This window comes from Gadus chalcogrammus, chromosome 23, assembly GCF_026213295.1.
Source record: "Gadus chalcogrammus isolate NIFS_2021 chromosome 23, NIFS_Gcha_1.0, whole genome shotgun sequence".
Lineage (NCBI taxonomy): Eukaryota > Metazoa > Chordata > Actinopteri > Gadiformes > Gadidae > Gadus > Gadus chalcogrammus.
Genome location: NC_079434.1, coordinates 18,283,694 through 18,308,997, shown reverse-complemented (window position 1 = coordinate 18,308,997; position 25,304 = coordinate 18,283,694). Strand labels below are relative to the sequence as shown.

The 25,304-nt window shown below is 43.3% G+C and overlaps 2 protein-coding genes across 2 annotated transcripts in view; one reads left to right on the top strand and one right to left on the bottom strand.

The window, feature by feature from the left end:
* LOC130377017 (piezo-type mechanosensitive ion channel component 2-like) overlaps nucleotides 1-25,304 on the bottom strand; it is a 108,037-nt gene that overhangs the window by 14,089 nt on the left and 68,644 nt on the right. The window lies entirely within an intron of this gene.
* Nucleotides 1-25,304, top strand: part of LOC130377404 (uncharacterized) — a 119,692-nt gene that overhangs the window by 73,025 nt on the left and 21,363 nt on the right. The window contains 9 exon segments of the mRNA XM_056584517.1: nucleotides 1,038-1,144; nucleotides 1,222-1,335; nucleotides 1,546-1,615; nucleotides 4,238-4,463; nucleotides 4,861-6,697; nucleotides 7,090-7,263; nucleotides 16,393-16,566; nucleotides 19,453-19,626; nucleotides 19,904-20,077. Of these exon segments, the coding sequence (XP_056440492.1) occupies nucleotides 1,038-1,144; nucleotides 1,222-1,335; nucleotides 1,546-1,615; nucleotides 4,238-4,463; nucleotides 4,861-6,697; nucleotides 7,090-7,263; nucleotides 16,393-16,566; nucleotides 19,453-19,626; nucleotides 19,904-20,077 (3,050 nt within the window).

Genomic DNA, 25,304 nt, shown 5'->3' with positions numbered 1-25,304 from the left:
ATTAATCTGTTTCCAGTCCAAGCTGATTGTATCCATGTTTGTGGTGTAAAATAGGTTTAATGAAGGAGTATGCGTCAGGACATCAGCAACTAGTTTTACCGTGTTGAGGGCGATTATATACGGATCCTTCCTTGTATTGTGGACTTTTATTCTGTAGGGAGGTCAGTTCGGTCAGAGTTTCATTGGTAACAGTTAAGAATTGATGGTTTGGAAGTGTCGGATCTAAAGGTAAATAAATAATTGTCCATAATTAAATGAACGTGTTAGAAGCATAGTGATTGTGTGTGTGTGTGTGTGTGTGTGTGTGTGTGTGTGTGTGTGTGTGTGTGTGTGTGTGTGTGTGTGTGTGTGTGTGTGTGTGTGTGTGTGTGTGTGTGTGTGTGTGTGTGTGTGTGTGTGTGTGTGATCTAGATTCTAGAAGACATAGAGGATGATTAGAATGTAGCTCTAGACAGAGAGAGTGATAGAGTTTGTGATCTAGACATAGGTTGAGATAGAGTGTGTAGTTCTAGACTGAGGGACAGATAGTGTGTGTGTGTCAGACAGGAGGAGGAAGTCTTCACTGAAGTCATTTCATGTTTGGTACTTAAAGAGAATCCAGAGAAACAATATGGCATTGTGTTTGTGTCCAGGTCTCCAGTCTACTATGGATGAGGAGAGAGAGGAGGGGGCTCCTACCTCTAAAACCACTCTGTCTGGGGAACATGGCCGCCAGAGCAAAGCTAAGAGGTAAGAAGAGGATCTCACTGTCTGTGACTGTTGTCCTTCTCAGAGCTCAGCACTGATATCTCATGACTCCATCATCAGTCTTAGTAAAAGCTGTGTGTGTTGTGTTGAAGCCCAGAGCAGCGGGAGAGAGCAGACTCCCCTGGACCCAGCTGTGTCTCCTTGAAGAGTGACCGCTCTATGGATTATCCTGCTAACTTTAGAGATGGAAATCAGTCTATTGAGAAGAGGTGAGGATTTATCAGATATTATACAACTATATCTATCAGACATCCTTTAATCCGGGTTCTTGTTTTTCTATAAGAGTCCAGAAGGAGAGAGCGGACTCCCCTGGACCCAGCTGTGTCTCCTTGAAGAGCGACCGCTCTATGGATCATCCTCCTGAACTTAAAGATAGACGCCCCTCCAGAGAGGAAGGGTAAGGATTTGTCAAAGATTATAAAACTACAGCATCTATCAAACATCCATAAATCCGGGTTCTTGTTTTTCTATAAGAGTCCAGAAGGAGAGAGCAGACTCCCCTGGACCCAGCTGTGTCTCCTTGAAGAGCGACTGGTCTATGGATCGTCCTCCTCACCTTAAAGATGGACGCCCCTCCAGAGAGGAGAGGTAGGAGTTTCCAACAAACTAGTAGTTTTACTGACTGATATTTACAATTCAGGAAATATTTGTATTAAAAAGATACTGTGTGTGTGTGTGTGTGTGTGTGTGTGTGTGTGTGTGTGTGTGTGTGTGTGTGTGTGTGTGTGTGTGTGTGTGTGTGTGTGTGTGTGTGTGTGTGTGTGTGTGTGTGTGTGTGCGTGCACGCTGTCTCCACAGGCGACCACAGGAGAGGTCAAAGGTTACCAGTGCTCAGTCTGTACAGCAGAATCAAGCAGAGCTGATCAAGGTGTGTAAATGAAACAAGACATTTGACTTCAGCTCTAAACAGGGGCGCCGTAAAGGGGGGGGGGGGGGAATTCATCATAATCATGTTTGGCTAAATGTTCAGTATAGTCTTTATATTTCACCTCTCTCACTTTAAAATGTGAATGAAAAACTACATTTAACTTCAGCTCTAGACAGGGGTGACCTAATGGGGGGGGTGTTAGTAGTATAGTCTATATATTCCACCTCTCTCTCTTTATTGCATGGTTCAGTCCTCCGTGGATCCAGTTTTCAGCACAGAGTCTTCCACTCGTAGCGCTTACAAGCAGAACAGACGGAGAACAGACTGTCAGTAGTTTGACACGTCGTCGTTGAGGTAGAAGTCGGGGTATCAGAAACAGAAACCTGAGGGGGAGGAAAAGGGCCAACAGTTGGTCACCAAGTTTATGAAAAGAAAGGTTTTTATTTATTCCCCTTCCTGTGGTGCCCATTATCACAGAGCTACCTAGTGAATCATAGAATCTTATATCAATCAAATAGTTCTTCATCAAACATGAAATTCATGAATATTAATCAATAAATGAGGGAGACAGGTGGATGAACCAGAAAGTCTGTTTACTGAGGCCTTCACTAATTTTCTTCTACTTATCAACTATGGGTTGGTCTGTGAATACTGACCCCTAGTGGTGAAAAGTAATAGCAGAGTATGAAGGCAGTCTTTGTATTTTCTGTCCCATTGTAATAAGGTGGTTAGAGCCAGTGTAACATTACTGGCATCTGACAAACTTTGGGAACAAATTGACCAAAATGTAGAACACCACTGAATTTCATGAATTCCTCAAGAGGAAAGCCTTTTGCCAGAACAGCCACCGTAAAGAGAGATGTCACTAATGTACCTCTGACATTCATACATCAATGGTCAATTGATGAAAAAAACTCATATCTCAATATTTTTTGTTTGAATGGCGATATACGATATTATAACAATATTTTGAACTAAACGGGTAAAGTATGTAGTTTTAACTCCACGCCACAAGTATTCACCATCAACCATTTATTTAGTTTTTTTTTTTTTTTGCTCAACGAAGCACAGCGGTGCTTTAACAACAGATATGTAAGGGATAATGTATAGAACGCCGGTCATTATCGGGATAATAAGCCCCGACAGGGCGAAAAGGACACCGACGCGTAGCGGAGGTGTCTTGCTTCGCCCTGAAGGGGCTTATCTTCGATAATCACCGGCGACGATCTGTACATCATCCCGCCTATTACACGGCTACTTGCCTGAACGAAAAAATAACTTCATAGTCTGTCTTTTTACAATTTATTTGTAACAAGCATTCGTAGTCTTGATCAGCAGAGTAATAGTCCGCCAAGGACGTTGACGTCGCTAAGCAACCGAAGACGCTAGGGTTGACATGTTACCGGACTACATACGGAGTACTACCAAAGACATCATTAGAGACAAAAAAAACGTTGTTTTCCTTGACAGCCTCTTCTTTAATTTGAATGATTTTAGCTTGTGTGTGCCCTTGATAAATCACACAAAAGCTAAAATCATTCAAATGAATGTGCTTTATTTTTATCTTGCACTATTGGAGCACGTATACTCTCTTGCATCTGACTACGAAATGGTTAGTGTTACACCTTTCCTGCTGTCGGCTCCCAGACCGAGGAGCACAGCAGACGTTCCCTCCAGGGCCGATGATCTCTCGGGAGCAACACCCTTCACTTTGACCGGCAGTGGGTCTGCTTATAGGTCGGAATATGGTCGGAATGAAGCGGCCACCGATTCTTGAAGGGTACTTTATTCATACACACAACCGGACTCGATCATTACTTCACTAAACCGACATGCACGCTGCTGCTCGGTCTCCTCGCTTGTCCACTCACACGCTGTCATCACACACACACACACACACACACACACACACACACACACACACACACACACACACACACACACACACACACACACACACACACACACACACACTGCCAGTGATATGCGCAGCAGATACTTTCTCGTGCTCACGAGAAACATAAAAAACGTTTTTTTACGGGTTCCGTACTCTCTACAACCGTGTCCGCCATGTTTTTGTTAAAAGTTTGTTGTGATGCGAAACGTGGGTGGGAGAACACTACGTACATGTAAGGAGCGGGATTGAGCAGCTGAACATGGCTTGTAGGCTCAAAGAGCGGCGGTCGGCCTTATAAAATAGCGCTCGCAAGGCAACATCAAAATAATATATAGTATACCGGTATGCCGATATTGTCCTAACTGCATATCTCTTTAAAAAATATACCGGTATAAATGTTACTACCGGTATATCGCCCAGCCCTAAGTATTGGGTAATTAGCACTAGGCTACACTAGAGCTACCAGTCCATCAATCTATGGGTGGTCAAATGGATTTTCTAGGCTGGTGGGTGGTCTAGGTTTGAGGCCCAATATATTCTTTGATAAGGCCCACAATCTCTAGCGGTACCCCTGGATCTACATGGGCAATAAAAGCATCTCTTGTGGAGTTTATAGTCTCCAGTTTTCCCTCTTTAGACCAGGGAGACCTTCATCTAGGACAGATGCTTCTGAGGTCCTCAGTTAGTTCAAAGTAAAGTACTCCTTGATGTTTGTTCTGTTCCAGAGGGCTGAGGAGAACGCACACGCTTTCCTAGACAAGGAGCTGAAGAAGCTCTGGAGGGATCTCTTCTCAGATTACCCACAATGCTCAGAGAGTCAGAGGGAGGACGAGGAGGAGGATGATAAGAACGAGGAGCAGAGGAGGCGCGCCATAGAGGGAGTGGTAGACATCACAAAGCTCTGCCTGATGGAGATGAACCAGGAGGAACTGGCCGACAAGCTGGGCAGTGGTAAGATACTCATATATAGGTTAAATGGTTTGATCCAGTTATGTAAGATTATTGTGGGGGTATCAGGTTGAATGGTTTGATCCAGATATGTAGGGTCATTGTGGGGGTATCAGGTTGAATGGTTTGATCCAGATATGTAGGGTTATTGTGGGTGCATCACGTTAAAGAATGTTAAACGTTAAACTGCTGATCAACAGAATAACTACGTGAAAGAGATGCACCACTATCTTGTTATATCAGGTTAGAAAGTCACTGATACCCCTGATACTTAACAACCATAGCACTGCTAATAAAGTTATAAGATCCCTATAAAGTAGAACTTTCAGTACTTTTTTCTGTACACCAGTAATATTGCTTGTAAATATCAATGGTATGTTTCTGCTGGTTTGTGATTTAGGAGCTGTTGCGGTCCAGTGGCAACATGAACTCAAGGCTCATCTGAAGAAGAAGTTCTACTGTGTGTTTGAGGGAATCGCTAGAGCAGGAGAGCAGAGACCTCTGAATGAGATCTACACAGAGCTCTTCATCACAGAGAGAGGCAGTGGAGAGGTCAACATGGAACATGAGGTCAGACTGATTGAAAAGGCATCCAGGAAAACTGCTAATGAGGAAACACCAATCAGATGTGAAGACCTCTTTAAACCTTTACCTGGACAAGATAAACCAATCAGATCAATGATGACAACCGGAGTGGCAGGCATTGGTAAAACTCTCTTAACCCACAAGTTCACTCTGGACTGGGCCGAAGGCAAAGCCAACCACGACATAGACTTCACATTTCTCCTCACTTTCAGAGAGCTGAATTTACTGAAAGGGAAAGAGTTTAGCTTACTGAAACTTCTTCATCAATTTTCTGTTGAAACCAAAGAATCAGGAATCTACAGATACGACCATGACCAAGTAGTCTTCATCTTGGATGGTCTGGATGAGTGTCGACTTCCTCTGGACTTCCAGAGCAACCCGATCTGGACTGATGTCACCGAGCCGACCTCAGTGGACGTGCTGCTGACAAACATCATCAGGGGAGTCCTGCTTCCCTCTGCCCGCATCTGGATAACCACACGCCCTGCCGCAGCCAATCAGATCCCTGCTGAGTGTGTTGACATGGTGACAGAGGTGAGAGGGTTCACCGACCCACAGAAGGAGGAGTACTTCAGGAAGAGATTCAGAGAGGGGCCAATGGCCACCACAATCATCTCTCACGTCAAGAAATCTCGAAGCCTTCACATCATGTGTCACATCCCAGTCTTCTGTTGGATCACTGCTACAGTTCTAGTGGACTTCTTCAAAACATCCCAGAGAGGAGAAGAGGTGCCCAAGACCGTGACTCAGATGTACAGCCACTTCCTGAGGGTTCAGTCCATACAGGGGGACAGGAAGTATCATGGGCGAGCTGAAACCGATCCACAATGGAGTTCGGAGAGCAGGGAGATCATTGTTTCTCTGGGGAAACTGGCTTTTAACCAGCTGGAGAAAGGCCAGCTGATCTTCTACGAGGCAGACTTGGCAGAGTGTGACATCGATATCAGAGCAGCCTCAGTTTACTCAGGAGTGTTCACCCAGATCTTTAAAGAGGAGTGTGGACTGCACCAGGACAGGATGTTCTGCTTTATCCATCTGAGCATCCAGGAGTTTCTGGCTGCCCTTTATGTCTTTCTGTCCTTCATCAACACTGGTGTCAACCTGCTCTCAGAAGAACATCCAACCTCCAGGGAAGCTGAACTCCTCCCCCTCTACCAGAGTGCTGTGGACAAGGCCTTACAGAGTGAGAACGGACACCTGGACTTGTTCCTCCGCTTTCTCCTGGGCCTCTCTCTAGAGACCAATCAGATGCTCCTACAAGGTCTGCTGGGACCAAGAGGAAGTAAATTACTGGACAATCTAACAAAAAACGTTCAATCGGGGCAGACAGGAAGGTCGTCACAAATCAATAACCAAATAGTCCATTACATCAAGGTGAAGATAGGTGGAGATCTCTCTCAAGAGAGAAGCATCAATCTGTTCCACTGTCTGAATGAGCTGAACGACAGTTCTCTAGTGGAGGAGATCCAACATTACCTGACATCAGGAAGTCTCTCCACTGAATCTCTCTCCTCTGCTCAGTGGTCAACTCTTGTCTTCATCGTACTGACATCAGAAGAGCAGCTGGAGGTGTTCTACCTGAAGAAATACTCTGCTTCTGACGAGGGTCTTCTGGGGCTGCTGCCATTGGTCAAAGCCTCCAAAAGATCTCTGTAGGTTCACTCTTGTATTAACAATACAGCACTATACATAATACTAGAATATAAAAGTTGTAGTAAATTCAGTTGTAGTGCACTAAGAACATGTATTGCAATGCACACAATACAATATATATAATACTAGAATACAAAAGTTACAATAACATACAACATACATCTGTAGGCATACTGATAACATGTTTTACGATACACACTATATACATAATTCTATAAAAGTAATATTATGATAGTTTTCTGTTGTAGCATTTTTGTTAGTATCAACATTGTACACCTAATATGTAACTACCATTTAAAGATCTAATGTATAATCATTTGTTCAACTATCAGAAAAGTCTTATCAAACATTTAATCACGGTTCTCAACATGTTCTGTTTTTTTGTGTGAAGGCTGAACAGCTGTAAGCTGTCGGAGAGATGCTGTAAAGCTCTGGCCTCAGTTCTCAGCTCCAACTCCTCTAGTCTGAGAGAGCTGGACCTGAGTACCAATGATCTGCAGAATTCAGGAGTGAAGCTGCTCTCTGCTGGACTGAGTAGTCCACACTGTACACTGGAAACTCTCAGGTCAGTTTTACTAAGTGCAAACAGTTACACCACAACGTTCGGTTTCAGAATACTTTTAACTACTGTCCCCTGGTCTGAGAATCACACCTAAATGACGTCAAACTATATCAGATAATAACTCAGTACCTTTGATGACCACATGTATTAGAGTGGTGCCATTGGACATATTACACCTTGTGGTTTATGTTGGATGCGAAAATGAAAAGATGAAAAAGTAATCCCAAAGTTGCCATTTTTAATTATAAACACAAAATATAATGTAAGTGCGTTCCCACAATCCCCTGTTGACGGGTCAGTGGTAGTTAAACAAATTAAGTCACAGTATTTGCATCCATTAAAGTTTATCGTTCTAAATAAACCAGCAGCCAGACCAATGTAGACCCTGCCTTAGCTGAACCTCTGAAGCTAAGCAGGTGGGCTTGGTTAGTACTGGATGGGAGACCAACTGGTAACACTGAGCTGCTGCTGGAAGTGGTGTCGGTGGGTGGCCAGTAGGTGGCACTCTTCCCTCTGGCCAAAGCATAAATCCTGATGCCCCAGTGCAGTGACGGGGACACTGGGCTGTGGAAGGTGCCGTCCTTCAGAGGAGACGTAAAACCGAGGTCCTGACTCACTGAGGTTATTAAAGATCCCAGGACGCTTATCGCAAAAAGAGTAGGGGATTCCCCGGGTCCCGGCTAAAACTGACCAACCAGGCTCATTCAATCTGGCCCCCTATTCATCCCTCTGTTTAAATAGCTGATTCATTAATCCCCTCACTCTCCACCTCAAGCTGGTGTGTAATTGATTGATTGAAATGATTTAAATTCTTTATTGACACATGCACAAACGTAAGCATACAAATGAACAGGTCAAAAGGATAAGACATAAAAGCCCATGGGCTTATTTTCATTGTGGTCCCTTGGTAGTGTAAGCATGTATGTACGTGTGTGTGTTAAAGGTAATGTACATGACAATGGGGTCAACAAAGTAAAATATGACATTCTAATCACACATTCACAATTCATGTGTGGTGAGCGTTCTGGCGCCGATTGGCTGCCGTGCATCACCCATGTGGATTCTACACATTGGTGATGGTTGGTGAGGTCCCCCCTTCACTGTAAAGCCCTATATGAAGTCAATGTAAGGTGACTTAAAGAGCCCATGCCATTAAAATCACATTTTTCCTATTGTTTGTTAAATAACATAGGTCTGAATAAGTTTGTGAGTTGTGGTATGTTTGAAATCTATGCAGTTTGTCTGCTGAATGCAATAGGCAATGAAAGGAAAAAGGCAGAAGAAATGAGCCGATCTGGATAAGGTGACACTGTGACGTAGCGTTGTCAAATTATTATTCCTGGCCCTGCCCACTTGGTTGGTTCGTAACCACCCACAAGAATTCTAAAGGAGTCGTGATTGAGCTAGTGCTAAATGCTAATACGTGTACGGTATTTGCTTAGTTCGTAGTAACAGGCTAGTTACAGAACGACATCGAAGTACATGAACTGCGACATGCTGCCTGCTGCCGGTTGCCGCGAGGCACCACCGCCGCGAAGCACCACCGCCCGGCAGCGGGCAGCCGGGCGGTGGTGCCTCGCTCCGGCAGCAGGCAGCGTGCGGTTCTGTCTACTACAGATTGATGTGGAAGTGGAAGAACCAGACTGTAACGCAAGTGTTGTACACATATTATACATAGATATCTATATCATATAATATATAATATATATTATCACGGCCAAAAGCTGTGTGAGCCTCCAGACGATAGGCTATTATGAATCTCAAACGACCGCGTCTACTTCAGATTGATGTGGAAGTGGAAGAACCAGAGACGTCGGAGAACCCGACGAAGTCCTTTGTGATTCATTATATCGTCTGGACGTGCACACAGCTTTTGGCCGTGATAATATGTATTATTTGATATAGATATCTATGGATGATATGATATTATTTAGATATAGAGCTCCAGGACTGTAACGCAAGTGTTGTACACTTCCTTGTTATTTGGATAACCGTTCTGCTGTTGGTGTGATGGCGCATAACACGTCAGACTCTCGTCTCTGGTATTTCTACAACTAGACTCGTAGTGGGGGTTATCTCAGCCATGGTTGAGAATGAATTGGGGGAAAGGAACTTTGGCTTTGACTCCCTGAAGTAGGCATGAACCACGACGTGGAGGAGAAAGGGATTGTTGGCCGCGGTCGTCTCCCGCCGGAGCCTCGCTGCCGATGGACCACCGCCTCGGCTTGAGGAGGCGGTGATTAGCGCTGACCGCTGCCGAGGCGGCGGGAAGCAGGGCTCAAGCGGGATACCTTCGTGGCCAACAATCCCTTTCTCCTCCATGTCGTGGTTCATGTACTTCAGGGAGTCAAAGCCAAAGTTACTTTCCCCCAATTCATTCTCAACCATGGCTGAGATAACCCCCACTACGAGTCTCGTTGTAGAAATACCAGAGACGAGAGTCTGACGTTTTATGCGCCATCACACCAACAGCAGAACGGTTATCCAAATAACAAGGAAGTGTACAACACTTGCGTTACAGTCCTGGAGCTCTATATCTAAATAATATCATATCATCCATAGATATCTATATCAAATAATACATATTATCACGGCCAAAAGCTGTGTGCACGTCCAGACGATATAATGAATCACAAAGGACTTCGTCGGGTTCTCCGACGTCTCTGGTTCTTCCACTTCCACATCAATCTGAAGTAGACGCGGTCGTTTGAGATTCATAATAGCCTATCGTCTGGAGGCTCACACAGCTTTTGGCCGTGATAATATATATTATATATTATATGATATAGATATCTATGTATAATATGGGTTTCTAAGAGCCATTGCGATACATCCACCGTGAACAGAGCGCATGGTACCGTGGCTACAAGCTGCTCAGGGCCAGGTGATAATATATATTATATGATATACAGGGTTCGTACGGTCATGAAAAACCTGGAAAAGTCATGGAATTTTAAAATGGTTATTTCCAGGCCTGGAAAAGTGCTTGAAAAAAATAAAGTCCCAAAAGTTTTGGAAAAGTCATGGAAAAATTTTTTATTCATATTTTCTTGAGTTTTAAATCATGAATATGCCTTTAAATGAAATACACTCAAAGTAGAAACCGGCACGCGCTGAAACTAAAACATACGCAACTGAAACGTTTGTTGGCCATAGCAACAGTATCTGAGGGAAGCCAAAAATTATTCAAAATGCCCGGGAAGTGTAGGTTCAGCAATGCTTGGTTGCGAAATGAGAAATATATGTCATGGGTTTCATCCGACAAAGACCCGGGCCGAGCTAAATGTAGGTTATGTGGTGACAAAACGTTTGACATATCTAACATGGGAGAGGCGGCATTAACGAGCCATGCGAAAGGCACGAAACACCAGAGCGCTGCTGCTAGCGCAGCTAAGTCAAACCCCATCACCGGCTTTCTCACCACCACAGCCAGGGCAACTGCTACGGTAAACAGCACGTCTCTCTCTTTGGCCAAGCAGTCGTCAATAACCGATGCTGTCACAAAAAAGGAAGTCTTAACTGCGGAGGTAATGTGGGCACTGAAGGTGGCTAATTCGCATTATTCGTTTAAGTCATCTGAAGATGCTAGCCTGCTCTTTCAAAGAATGTTCCCCGATAGCCAGATAGCAACACAATTTGCTTGTGGCGAAAGCAAATGCTCGTACCTCTGCTCTTTCGGTCTCGCGCCCCACTTCAGGAGTCTGACATTGTCCAACGTAATGAAGCAAAGGGCATACGTCATTCTCTTCGACGAAAGCCTGAATAATTATTTACAGTCCAAACAGATGGATTTACATGTGAGGCTATGGGATGGCGCCGATGTTAAGACAAAATACATCGGCTCTCAGTTCATGGGACATTCATCTGCCCTCGATGTCGTTGCGAAAATGACCGACATGCTGTCGGAGATCGGAGTCAATAACCTCATCCAAATCTCCATGGACGGTCCCAATGTCAACTGGAAGGTATTCGAAATACTCCAGAAGAGGGTGCAACAGGATGCTGGAAAGTCGCTTCTCAACATTGGTTCGTGTGGGTTGCACATACTGCACAACGCATTCAGAGATGGATGCAAATCGACAGGTTGGGAAGTTGGGCACGCACTCTCCAGCATTTACTGGCTGTTCCACAACTGCCCTGCTCGTCACGAAGATTTCGTGACGGCAACTGGTTGCACCACTAACATGCTTCGGTTTTGTAATCACCGCTGGATCGAAAATGTCAAAGTGTCGGAACGAGGAATGCTGCTCTGGCCGCACGTAAAAGCCTACGTTGAGATGGTAGGAAAAGGTGAATTACCCAATCCAAAGGTGAAGTCCTTTGACGCTCTGAAGGACTGCTGTGCAGATCCTCTCTTCACCGTGAAAGTGGCAATCTTCAATAGCGTTGCAAGAGAAGTCACTCCATTCCTCACCGCCTACCAAACAGACAAACCCATGCTTCCCTTCCTCAGTGAGGACATGTTCAAACTGATGAAAGGTAAGCATAAATATATTTTGATTTAAGCATTGCAATAAAAAAGCATTCTATTTTGGCTTTTAAATATGTATTGTAACATTTTGACAATTTCAATTAGTATTGTAGTAATATGTTGGATAAATATAATAGGTTAATAGAACACAGCCACATAAATTGATGATACAATATTTGTTTGTAGAGCATTTTAACAACTTTAAAACTTTCTCTGTACTGTACCTGTATTTTTTTTTTTTTAAAAAGTGGGTTGGGAAGGACCCGCCCTCTTCTAGTGTAATGAGGGTTAATTTTAGTTGATCTGCATCTAGAAAATGTATTTATGAATTGGGTACCATTCAGTTGTTAGGTGTGTCTGATCAGATAGTGTATCATACTCACACATGACCTATTATTTTGTGAATCTGACAATTAAGAGTGATCAAAATGAAAATGTAAAATATTTGAAAGTAATTATTATTTTCATTATTATGTCAATATTTTGCAGGTCTCATGGGACGATTTCTGAAGGAAAACCCCCTGAGGGAGGCCACCTCCACATTGAAGCTCCTCCATGTTGATTTTCAGGACAGCAGTCTGCACAAAGAGGCTTCCAAGATTGACATTGGATTTGCAGCAGAAACCACTCTAAACCAACTAAAGTCTTCCAAGAAGATTTCAGAGAGGCAGGTGCTGGAGATCAAGATGGAATGTAAGAAACTCTTGATCACCCTGACTGAGAAGCTGCTGAAAAAGGGTCCAGTGCATTACCAACTGGTGAGAAGCATGCAGTGCCTTGACCCAAGACGCATGGCCGTGTCCAAGGAGCTGTGCGTGCCGCAAATGAGAAGAATGTTGCACACTCTTGTTGAGGCCAAACATGTTGACGAGTCAGTGTGCGATGATATTCTCAGAGAGTTCGGTGAGTTTTGTGACTCAGCTGCTCTTCAGGCCAACTTCCGGGAGTTTGACCCCAAGACCGACCGGGTGGACACCCTCCTATACGAGACAATGGGCTCGAAACCATCCTTTTCCAGAGTGTGGGATGTGGTAAAGGTACTGCTTGTCTTGTCTCATGGACAGGCCAGTGTTGAGCGAGGATTCTCGATCAACAAAGAAATGATTGTAGAGAATCAGAAGGAGATGTCCCTGGTGGCTCAGAGGCTCATTGTTGACCATGTCAGGTCTGTTGGGGGCATTAACAAGGTGGAGATTACCAAGGAACTGTTACTTTCATCTGCAAGTGCTAGGCAGAAGTACCATGGGTACCTAGATGAAGAGAAAAGAAAGAAGGAGAGGCAAGGCATTGACCTCAAGAGAAAGGCCCTCACAGATGAGCTGGATGACCTAAAAAAGAAGAGGGCGAGAATGGAGAATGATATAAGCGCACTTCATAAATCAGCTGATGAATATTCTGAGAAAGCAGAATCTACAAGCCAGCTTACATTCATCGCCAAATCAAACAGCTTCCGCCGAACTGCAAAGGAAAAGAAGGTATCTCTGCTGGAGATCGAAAAGCAGATAGATGCGAAGCTTGCAGAAATGAAACGCTAAGCTGGCAAGTGACTGTTCTCGTCAGGTTGCCACCAGCTTTTCTATCTCACTAGCCTCTCAATGGGACAGAAGTGTGTGTGTGTGTGTGTGTGTGTGTGTGTGTGTGTGTGTGTGTGTGTGTGTGTGTGTGTGTGTGTGTGTGTGTGTGTGTGTGTGTGTGTGTGTGTGTGTGTGTGTGTGTGTGTGTGTGTGTGTGTGTGTGTGTGTGACACAAAACGGAAGCACGTTTTATGCGAATGTAGTTTTATAAAGCTGTTTAATGTGAAATTGTTTTTGTTGATTAATGGTCAGAGTTAGTTACCAACTCAACATTCTGTTACCCACATACACAATTAGAGGTGTGTGTGTTAGTGTGTAAGTGAGTGTGAGAGAGAGAGCTTGTGTGTGTGTGTGAAACACAAAACTAAAGCACTTGTTATGCGAATGTTGTTTTATAAAGCTGTTTAATGTGCAATTGTTTTTGTTGATTAATGGTCAAAAAGTTAGTTGCCAACTCAACGTTCTGTTACACACATACACAACTAGAGCTGTATGTGTGTGTGTTAGTGTGTATGCGAGTGTGAGAGAGAGTGTGTGTGTGTGTGTTTATATGTGTGTGTGTGTGTGTGTGTGTGTGTGTGTGTGTGTGTGTGTGTGTGTGTGTGTGTGTGTGTGTGTGTGTGTGTGTGTGTGTGTGTGTGTGTGTGTATGCGTGTGACCCCCCTTATCTGTGATGTTGTTTTATAAAGCTGTTTAAATGTGAAATTGTTTTGGTTGATTAATGGTCAAAGAGTTAGTTGCCAACTGTTCTGTTACATTTTGCACTAGAAAAGGGAAATCAATGTTTGCACTAGCTGGATGCTTCTGCATACTAAAGCTCTTATTGATGTCAGTGCTGTGAATGCAACCAGAGTATATTTATAAATGTTCATTCTTTAAATCAAACTATTGTCTCTCAATCATTTGTGTCATTTAATGTATACAGTATGCCTCCGAATTCCCATTGTTAGTTTTAATACTACATTTTATCACTTTTGCACATTAACACCGAGATTTCACAAAATGTTTGGTCATGGAAATTTGGTTTAAAGTCATGGAAAAGTCATGGAAAAGTCATGGAAATCCATTGGTCCAAAAGTGTATGAACCCTGGATATAGATATCTATGCATAATATGGGTTTCTACGAGCCATTGAGATACATCCACCGTAAACAGAGCGCATGGTACTGTGGCTACAAGCTGCCCACCCCCCTCCTTGACCTGCCTTGACACGCCCACCGAAACAGCGCGTTTGGGGGAAGCTCAATGTGCGACTGGTTCGGAGTGGCTGTAACTCTGCACCACGGCTGAATTTTGGGGACGTCTTTGAATACTGTGTTTGTGGCCCACTAATACCTATATTAACGCATCCATAAAATAGCATGGCATGGGATCTTTAAAAAGCGCTATATGAATGTATAATTCATTTCAAGTTCATAAATGTATAATTTTCATAGGAAAAACTCAACAATTTCTTTTTTGTCTCCATGACTTTATAAGGTCATTGCTACGTCAACATTTTTTACAGATATACTTTATATATATTTTATCTTCAGAACTTCAATTGAAGACATAAAATACAGAAATAGGTCAAACAATTTAAGATTTAGAAATACAGAACAATATATGTAGAAATACAGAGCAACATAAAACAATTGAATATGAATAAATACAGAACAACATAAAACTATTGACTATGTAGAAATATAGAGCAACATAATAGGATTGAATATGTACAAATGGAACAAAATAAAACTATTGAATATGTAGAAATTACAGCAACATAATTGAATATGTTGACATACAGGACAACATAAATTAATACGTCGAAATACAGAACATAAAACGATTGAATATGTAGGAATGCAAAGCAACATAAAACTATTGACTAGAAATACAGAACAGCATAATTGAAAATGTAGATATACAAAGCATCATAAAACGATGTAGGAAAACATAAACATAAAAAGATTGAATTATGTAGGAATACAGAGCATCATTAAACAATTGAACATGTAGAAATACAGAATAATATAAATCTATTTAATATGTAGGGATACAGAATAAGATCAAAGGTTTGAATATGTAGGTAAGCAAAGCCCCAGAGGGGTTTCATAGTCGTCCTTGTTTTGAAGCCCGGTAAAAGTGTCTGAAGCCAGGAAGGGCAAGTGCCCTTAGTGTTTTAGGTTTTTGTAAATGAGCTTAAGCACATTTATGATGATTGATCAAAATTAAAGGTTGAATTAATGAATCAATAGTCTCACAGAAGGAAGCATTGGGACTGAGTGCGCTGAAGGCCCTCCTTGGCTCCACAGCCCTCTGCTTCGTTAGGTCTGACTCTGTTCACACAGAGTTCAGGATCCCTACGGCCATCAGGCGACTGCTGAAGGAAGTTTGAATGTCCACATTCATCTCCTTGAGCTCCCTCCCTGATCCCTGATAGCAGCGAGGAGAGCGGAGGCGCTAGCATCACTGGACGTCCTCCTCTCCAGTGTGGCCCCATGGCAGCCCTGTGCTGTTCGTTAGCTACACCATGTTTCTCCTGTGAGCTAGGCAAGGCAAGGCAAGGCAACTTTATTTATATAGCACTTTTCATACACAAGGCAGACTCAAAGTGCTTCACATATAAACATTGTCATACAATAAAATAAAATAATAGGTAAGTAAAAGAAAAACATATGCAAAAAATAGAAAGTTAAAAAGGCATTTTAGTATTAAAATAGAAAATAAAGGCAAAGTTATTTAGCAGAAAGCTATAGCAAACATAAAAGTCTTCAGTCTTGTTTTAAAGGTGCTCAGAGTTGGGGCAAGTCTTAAATCCTCTGGGAGTTTATTCCAGCTATTTGTTGCGTAGTAACTAAATCCTGCTTTCCCATGTTTTGTGTTTAGTCTGGGGATAATTAACAGATTGGTCTCAGAGCTTCTTAGTGGTCTAAAAGGCTGATGTAGTGGAAGCATATCAGTTAAATATTTTGGGCCTAAACCATGTAGGGATTTATAGGTAAGCAACATGATTTTAAAATCAATTCTCTGACTTACAGGAAGCTAGTTGATTCTTTTAAGCGCTTTTAATCTCACTTCCTAACATGTTCTTTTTATTGTATGCAGGCTGAATTGCTGTGGGCTGTCAAAGGGATGCTGTAAAGCTCTGGCCTCAGCTCTCAGCTCCAACTCCTCTAGTCTGAGAGAGCTGGACCTGAGTTCCAATCATCTACAGGATTCAGGAGTGAAGCTGCTCTCTGCTGGACTGGGGAGTCCACACTGTACACTGGAAACTCTCAGGTCAGTTTTACTCAACGTGCAAACAGTTCCGTATGAGTAGATTATTAAAAAACGACTACTTGCCCCTGGTTTGAGGATCAATCCTAAATGTCGTCTAAATATATAATCGAATGACTCAGTACCTTTGCTGACCACGTTTATCAGGGTGGTGCCATTGGACATATTACACCTTGTTGTTTATGTGGGAAAATGAAAAGTTGAAAAGTTATCCAAGAGTTGCCATTGCATCTTTTCAATTATATACGCAAAATATAATAATAGTTCCCTCCCACAATCTCCTGTTAACGGGAGAGTGGGAGTTAAACAAATGAAGTCACAGTATTTGCATCAATCAAAGGTTTACGTAGATTGATTATATTTTGGCGAGCAGCACACGCGCATGCTTGCGGTGTATTGTGTAACTGCTTTAAACCTGGTCTCCCGTCGGGTCATTCCTGTGCTGCTCGCCACATTATAATTAGTCTACGTAGACCTATAACCTTTGATTGATGCAAATACTGTTACTTCATTTGTTTAAAGGGGACATATTATGCCATCTATCCGTCATACATCTAGGTGGACACGCCCACCTGTGATGTCAGAAGCTGCACAGTTTCAAAATGGCTTGTTATGGCTAATCACACTCACACCTGGTGGTGTAATATGTCCCCTTTAAACAAATTTAGTCACATTATTTGCACCAATCTCAACTCTCACTCTAACGAGGGCTCCAGGGGTGCTCGTAGGGTGCTAAGAGCATCGTTACTATAGCCTCAGTGGAGTCACCTGCTGGACATTCAGTGGTATTGGATGTGCTTTATTAAAACACATCCGATACCACAGAATGTCCACCTGGCACCATTTCGCAATACCCCCAAAACAGTGGTTACCGCCAATATATTACTCATAGACTACTGTAAGATTTAAAAAGCAAAGACCGAGACAGAGTCCACAACAACATAATTTATTGCAGCAATTTAAAATTCCAAAAATAAATGAGCAGCCGAAATGTACCGATCAAACGCCACGTCCCAAGGCAACCCTCTGACAAGGCATATAATAAAATCAAATGATTCCATTGGTCTTGTGTGGGAGGTCGCCTTCGAGCTGCACTTGCTGTCTCCCTCTGATTTTAATTTAATCTTGTGGTTGGTCCTCGTATTGATCAATGACAGAAGACATACTGTAAACAAATCATGCTGATACCAGCGGGTGTCGGAGAATCTCGTTTTTTATTGCGTTTTTTATTGCGATTATTAGCCATAAAGCACTGTAGGCGCTTCGGTGAGGCTGTGTTGAAGTTCTTTATTAATTGCACCGTGTCTAGACAGTAACGAACATCCCTGACCTTATAGTAGAGTGCACAATCGAGAGCGTGGTTTCTGAAGTGAACGTAGACTGCTGCGGGAAACTGTGCTGCAATGCGTGCCTGAATGGCACGCGCTTTCCCGCTTACATTACCAGCACCATCATAAGGCGTATTTACACTGCCAAATATGACGTCTTATGCACGCCTTTTTCGCGGCACGATCCACGCGTTAACACTACCAGAGGTAAATTGCCTGCTTGAGCTAGCACCCCAATTCAGTTAATTTAGTCAGCAAAATAAAGAATATGTTGGCGTTTTTGGACTTGTAAATAGTTAATCGCGTTTGTAGCCTACACTGACATGAACTCATTTTTACATGCGGGTGACTTCATTCATAAAAAAAATAAAATATCCGGGAGAATGCAAATTATTCTAAAGAGGTCTAAACTCTGTGCGCAGCCCCGCCTTCTCCAGTGAACCAAGAAAGACCGCGCTGTGACGAACGGGGGATTTGACCCCCTCAGTTTTACACAGGAAACTTGAGATAAGACGGTGAAGTCGCCGGGCATGCCAAGCTGCGACCGAACCGGCTTGGCAGTGTAAAGAGGCCTATACATCATCCTGCCCAACAATATGGGCAGGATCTAGACCAAGCTCTTCTAATCGGGTCAGCAATAGCCGTGTGTCAATGCCCAACCTCTGCCTTTGAATGATAATGAATGAATGGAACGTTGCATTTTTAATGTTTACACCAAAGATTCTAGACCAGAGAGTGCGCGCCAATCCATGAAACCTTTTAAGGAATCAGATAAAGTCTGCTCTTTATGTGCTAAGAAATTAGCACATTATGATAAATGTAGTTGTCACACAAGCTGTTTTAGATTTTTGTAAGATGGAATTGTTTCAGGGGGGAAAATGCCTCGAAAAAATATACACACAGCGCATTCAAGATTAGGACTGACAAAGCATATGTCAGCCCAGGCCTAATCAAATGGGTTTTAATATCTTCAGTGTACGTATTATTGTAGTCTATTCTTTTCGTAGGATACTCTGCTGTATGCCTTGATGGGGACATATTTGAACCCTATTTAACCCTATTTTCCTGGGACATTCCTGAGTCTCCCCCTCCTGCAGAGCCCATTTCAGCACCGTGTCAGTGGACCGATACAAGCCTACAAACGTCGTTAGAGCAGAGCACGCGCGTTCATGTTAAGAGGAGTTTCAGTAAACGCTCCAAAGAAATTTACGAGACACACACACACACACACACACACACACACACACACACACACACACACACACACACACACACACACACACACACACACACACACACACACACACACACACTCTCATACTCACACACACGACTCCCATGGTGGCGGTGCCGCTTCCCCCCGAGCCTCCCAGGATCCTTTGCGGCACCCGGACATGGTGACCACGGCCGTGATCACCACAATATAATTAACAGAAGAATAATGTATCATCATTTTTATATAACTATCAGAAAAGAAAAGTTTCTGATAGCTAACTATCAGAAAAGTCGTCTAAAACCTTAAATCAGGGTTCCTAACATGTTCTGTTTATTGTGTGTGCAGGCTGATTGGCTGTCATCTGTCAGAGCGATGCTGTAAAGCTCTGGCCTCAGTTCTCAGCTCCAACTCCTCTAGTCTGAGAGAGCTGGACCTGAGTAACAATGATCTGCAGGATTCAGGAGTGAAGCTGCTCTCTGCTGGACTGGGGAGTCCACACTGTACACTGGAAACTCTCAGGTCAGTTTTACTCAATGTGCAAACCTTTACAGCACAAGAGTCTTTATAAAAAAAAAGTAACAAAAAAACGTCAATAAAGACATTTAATGTAGAATGTACAGTTTACTATTTTTTATTATTATTATTCTACCTATTCACATGTAGTCAGGCTTTTTTTAAAGCTTATTATTAGAATTTAAACATAAAAAAAATTAACATTGGCGTAACTTCTCTTTCAATTATGGAAAATGTTAAAGACATAAACACAGTAACATGGTCTTTTATTTTGTGTGTGAAGGCTGGCTGGCTGTCATCTGTCAGAGAGATGCTGTGAAGCTCTGGCCTCAGTTCTCTACTCCAACTCCTCTAGTCTGAAAGAGCTGGACCTGAGTACCAACGATCTGCAGGATTCAGGAGTGAAGCTGCTCTCTGCTGGACTGGGGAGTCCACACTGTACACTGGAAACTCTCAGGTCAGGGTTAGGGTTAAATGTGTCGTTGGGTTTTTTTAATAGTAAGGGATGATCCAGGACAAGGTGGGCTGTGATCTAAAAGAACAGACGACACGTGTCTAAAGCCCAGTTCAGACCAAAGATTAGCCTCGCAACGACTTGCAACTCGCAACTCCTTCCAACTCCTTGCGAAGAGACGGGCTGCGACGTTCTAAAAATGGGGCAGTTCAAACTGCTGCACCGGGCGGCGACGTCAGGTGGTTTCCCTAGCAACTGTGAACGCTCCGGCACATTTGAGAGCCGCAACAGCATCAGCATCACGCTAAAAAGTAGCCTAACTTAGGTTTGCGTTTAGGTTGCTTGAGCTTGCACCCCAATTTAGCCTCCCGGACCCTACACACACATTGGCGGTTTATTGGGTTTCATTCTGATGTAAATGCGACGGCTCCGCGGTTCCGGGGGGGGCTTGGGCAGAGGTGTTGCTGCGCTGTCTCCACAGAGACAACGCAGCGATATCATCATGAGCAGTTCTAACTTTGTAGAGAGATTTCTATTTGCAAAAACTGATGGTTTATTTTTATTGATCCCCTTCGAGAATTTGCTTGTAAAGGGGGGGGGGACTAGGCTATATTCTCGCCTTCCTACTTTGTAAAGCGCATTGTAGGCCTGTTGCTTTGGGGCCGATACTGCGCCCATTCCTTGATTCGTTCTGCCGCAGCACTCCAAACAATTAATTTTATTCCAATGTTGGTCAAATCCACTCCAATAGTGGTCCTGCATTGAGTTGAAATCCAACTCTAATGAATATATGGTCCAGTTTTAAGTTTCAAGAATATTTATACATTCCCAGGGCATGTTAAATGAGTGCATGCCATGCCACTCATAACACACTTGTAAAATGCAGTCGTCAATTGATGGAATGGGTTATTTCATACATCATCACAAACAAAATTTGGATTTAATCAAATAATTACAGATAAATAATACTGAAATGGCCACTTTTTGGTTGAACACATTTGAAGGAAATAATTACGATCCCCCAATGTTGACCTGAAGTTAGGGTTAGGGTCACGCTGCTGCAACTCTTCCCCTGCAACGTTCCAAAACAGCCTCGTTGCGAGGCGAATCTTTGGTCTGAACTGGGCTTAAGATCCCCACCAGATTCAGCATCATTATTCATTTGTAGGCTGGGGTCAACATGTCAGTGGAGCACAGATGGGAGGAGGGAGGCCAAGAGGCCAGAGGAGGAACAGAACTTTAGAGGACGAGGATTTTAGGAACGTCATTTTTCTTTTTTTGAAGGGTAGTTTATTTTTGCTGTCTTGTTAGCTGCTAGTGTGTTATTAGTTAACAGGTTATTCTAGCTGACAGAACACTGGCCAGCTGATGTGAGGGTGAGGGGTTGCTGTCCTGTTAACTGCTAGCATGTTATGTATGTTATATGTGAAATAACTCTGACCAGCTCATGTGAGGGTTAGGGTTAGGGGTTGCTGTCTGTATGTTATGGATGTTATGTGTTATATGTTTTTTTAACTCTGAGGAGTTGCCATTAGTGTAGACATGAGGCTCGGTGATGGTGGCTCTAGACGGGCTGTGATCTGAATTAAATCATAAAGCTTTAAGTTGTCCATCATATGGAATTCTTTATTAATCTGTTTACTTCAGTAAGAAATATTCTCTTCCAGATAGAATAAATAAAGGTGTGTGTGTGTGTGTGTGTGTGTGTGTGTGTGTGTGTGTGTGTGTGTGTGTGTGTGTGTGTGTGTGTGTGTGTGTGTGTGTGTGTGTGTGTGTGTGTGTGTGTGTGTGTGTGTGTAGGTTGTCTGGCTGCCTGGTCACACAGGAAGGCTGTGCTTCTCTGGCCGCCGCTCTGAGCTCCAACCCTTCCCATCTGAGAGAGCTTGACCTGAGCTACAATCACCCAGGAGACTCAGGAGCTGCGCTGCTCTCTGCTGGACTGGAGGATCCACGCTGGAGACTGGACACTCTCAGGTATGGAGAGGACAGCTCACCATTCAGAGACAATGTCTCCTACAAGGATTCAACCCTCTGCTAGATGAAGTGGTTTGAAAAGGCAGCTGTAACTTATGTTGTGTAGAAAGTGATGAGACGGCAGATGATGAAGGTGAATGTTTCAACATGCTGCTCTCACTTTGTTTCCCCCGCCAGTGTGGAGCACGGTGGAGTGTGGAGGCTGAAACCAGCTCTAGAGAAGTGTAAGTGTCTGTTTGATTCATCACAACGCACACTGACTATTGAGCTGGAAAGTCCATCCACACAGCAGGAGGTGACGTCTGTTCATTCAGATATCTGGGAATGAAGCTGATGACTGACATCATGTATCTTACATATATAAACATTAACATAATTGATGTGATTATATCAGGAGTGATGATTTTACAACATTGGACATAACGCCATAATAATCAGGATACTGTTAATCATAATTACATGTCTATTTTATATTCAAAAACTATTAAATTAAACTATCATCTTGTCACCATTATAATAATTATAATATCGTTTTAATTCCTGTCATTACATTAGCTATGGCACATAATAATCATATTAACATGTTTGAATGATGCATGTGTTTCATCTTAGATTTAAATTAGAGCTGGTGATGCTGTTTATTTAATAATGATGACGATGATGATGATGATAATTATAATTAATAATATTGGTTTAGCAGCCTAATCATGTTTCTCCCGTCAGATGCCTGTGAACTCACACTGGGACCCAAACACAGCCCACAGACAACTCTCTCTGTCTGAGGGACAGCAGGAAGGTGACGCTGGTTGAAGAGGACAGTCGTATCCGGATCTACCAGAGAGGTTTAACTCCTGGGGGCAGGTGTTGTGTAGAGAGGGTCTGACTGGCCGCTGCTACTGGGAGGTAGAGTTGGGAGGACGGGTTGGTATAGGAGTGGTATACAGAGGAATGACAAGGAGAGGAGGGAGTGATGACGGCGTGCTTGGAGGGAACAACAAGTCCTGGAGTCTTGATTGTGACGACGGCGGTGACGCTGCTCTCTACACTGCCCGTCACAACGGTAGTAGAACAACCATACGTTCGTCCCCCCCCCTCGCTCTAACAGAGTAGGAGTGTATCTGGACCGGCCCCGCTGGCTCTCTGTCCTTCTACAGAGTGTCCCCAGGTGGAGGGGGGTCCTCAGACACCACTGACACACATCCACACCTTCCAGGCCTCCTTCACCCAGGAGGTCCTCCTCCCCTGGGTTTAGTTAGGTAAGAGTGGTTCCTCAGTGTCTCTGTGAGTGTCCATTGTAGACACACAAGCACACAAAAAGACACATGGAAAAGCACGCACATGTAAACAGTCATAAACACACCCAACCAACAAACACATATGTACATAGAAATTAACACACACGCACACACAAACAAACACATCGTTCATGACTCTATAAACACACACACACACACCAGCACACAACACATCGCACTCTATAAATACACACACACACACGTACACAGGCTTATTTACACACACACACCACACACACACACACACATCACACACACAGACACACACATCACACACACACACACACACAACACACACACACACACACACACAAAACCACCACAACACACGTACACAGACTTATTTACACAGACATGCACTCACACACACACACATCCTTCATGGATCTAAACCCACATCAGGTCTGTGTGCCGGTGGTAAGCAGCAGGTAACATCAGTGTCTCCGTGGTTCATCTCTCAGCCCTCTCTGTGTTCAGCTGGGCTGATGAGCGTCAGATTAGATGGGGCCGCTTGGGTCTGGGGGTCCTCACAGATCCTGACGTTGTAAGGACCAGCTGTTAGGGGGGACGTTTGACTACCTTGTGGACCCATGGACGTACCTGTAGTGCATCGGTTGGTTGAGCAGCAGCTAGTTGGTGGCTCTGAGGGGTCAACCCGTTCAGTGGAAGTACAAACACTTTGTGATGATTTAAAACTCCACTGAACTCCAAATGCTGCATTTTATTGGGTTCTGTAAGGTTCAGCGTAAACCATGAAAGGAAGATCTTCCTTTGGGTTAAGGAGGTTGTACAAAGATTTACTTTCTAATGTAAAATGTGTTTTAAATGTTTATTGAGTGTTGTTTTACTACAATATTTTATGTATTTTCAACATCGTTTTAAAGGAATCCAAAATCAGTTGATATTTTTGCCATGCCTGACATGGAAAGTGATTAAAGCAGATTTAAAACATAATCATGAATGATGATAAGAGTTCTATGGGAACGGGTAAACACTGTTGTAATTACTTTCAACGGATGATCGTTTTCTTTGGGTTCTTTTGTGGAACAAGTCACATGTTAGTCATTAAAGGTGCTTCTGATTTGTAATTGTTCATAAATCATAATGTAATAAACTTACTCATGCGGTCAAATGACCGTTTCTCTGTGTGTTCAGACGATTATTCCGGTAGTTCAGTTGACATCCTCCAAGTCCTTATGGTCGTTCCCTCAAACAACGTGGGGTCTCGTACACCCCTTCCATCAGTGTGGAGGGAGGATATTACCACACACAATAGTGGAGTCTCCATTCATCCCCTCATCAGTGTGGAGAGGAGATATTACCACACACACACAACAGTGGAGTCTCCATTCACCCCTTCATCAGTGTGGAGGGAGGATATTACCACACACACAACAGTGGAGTCTGACTTTTTTAACCACACACGCATATACAAAAACAAAAAGTAAGTAAAAAGGTGGCGAGCCTATCTGGCGAGCTAACCAGCTTGGCTCTGGCGAGCCAAGCCTATCTGGCGGACTCTGCTGTCTGATTGGTTCAGAGACAGCAGGCCTGTGGTAATGCATCAGGCCCTCTGATTGGTCAGAGACAGCAGGCCTGTGGTAATGCATCAGGCCCTCTGATTGGTTCAGAGACAGCAGGCCTGTGGTAATGCATCAGGCCCTTAGATGGTAGTTCACGTTACATGGTGCAAAGGTTTCCTTACGTCCTCATCTCCTCCCTCCTCACCCTAGCTGAATGCACTCCTCCAGGTAGTACCACACACACACACACACACACACACACACACACCTTGTCAATCAAAATCAAACCATTTTCATATTTTTATTGATACATTTTGGGACCAATGAGGTGCTGTGATTTTTGTAGTTTCCCAGATTATCAATCTCTTCAATTTTGATAAAAAAATTTCTGTTAATATACAATGCAGATGTTTTGTCATTTTGAGAACGCAAATATCT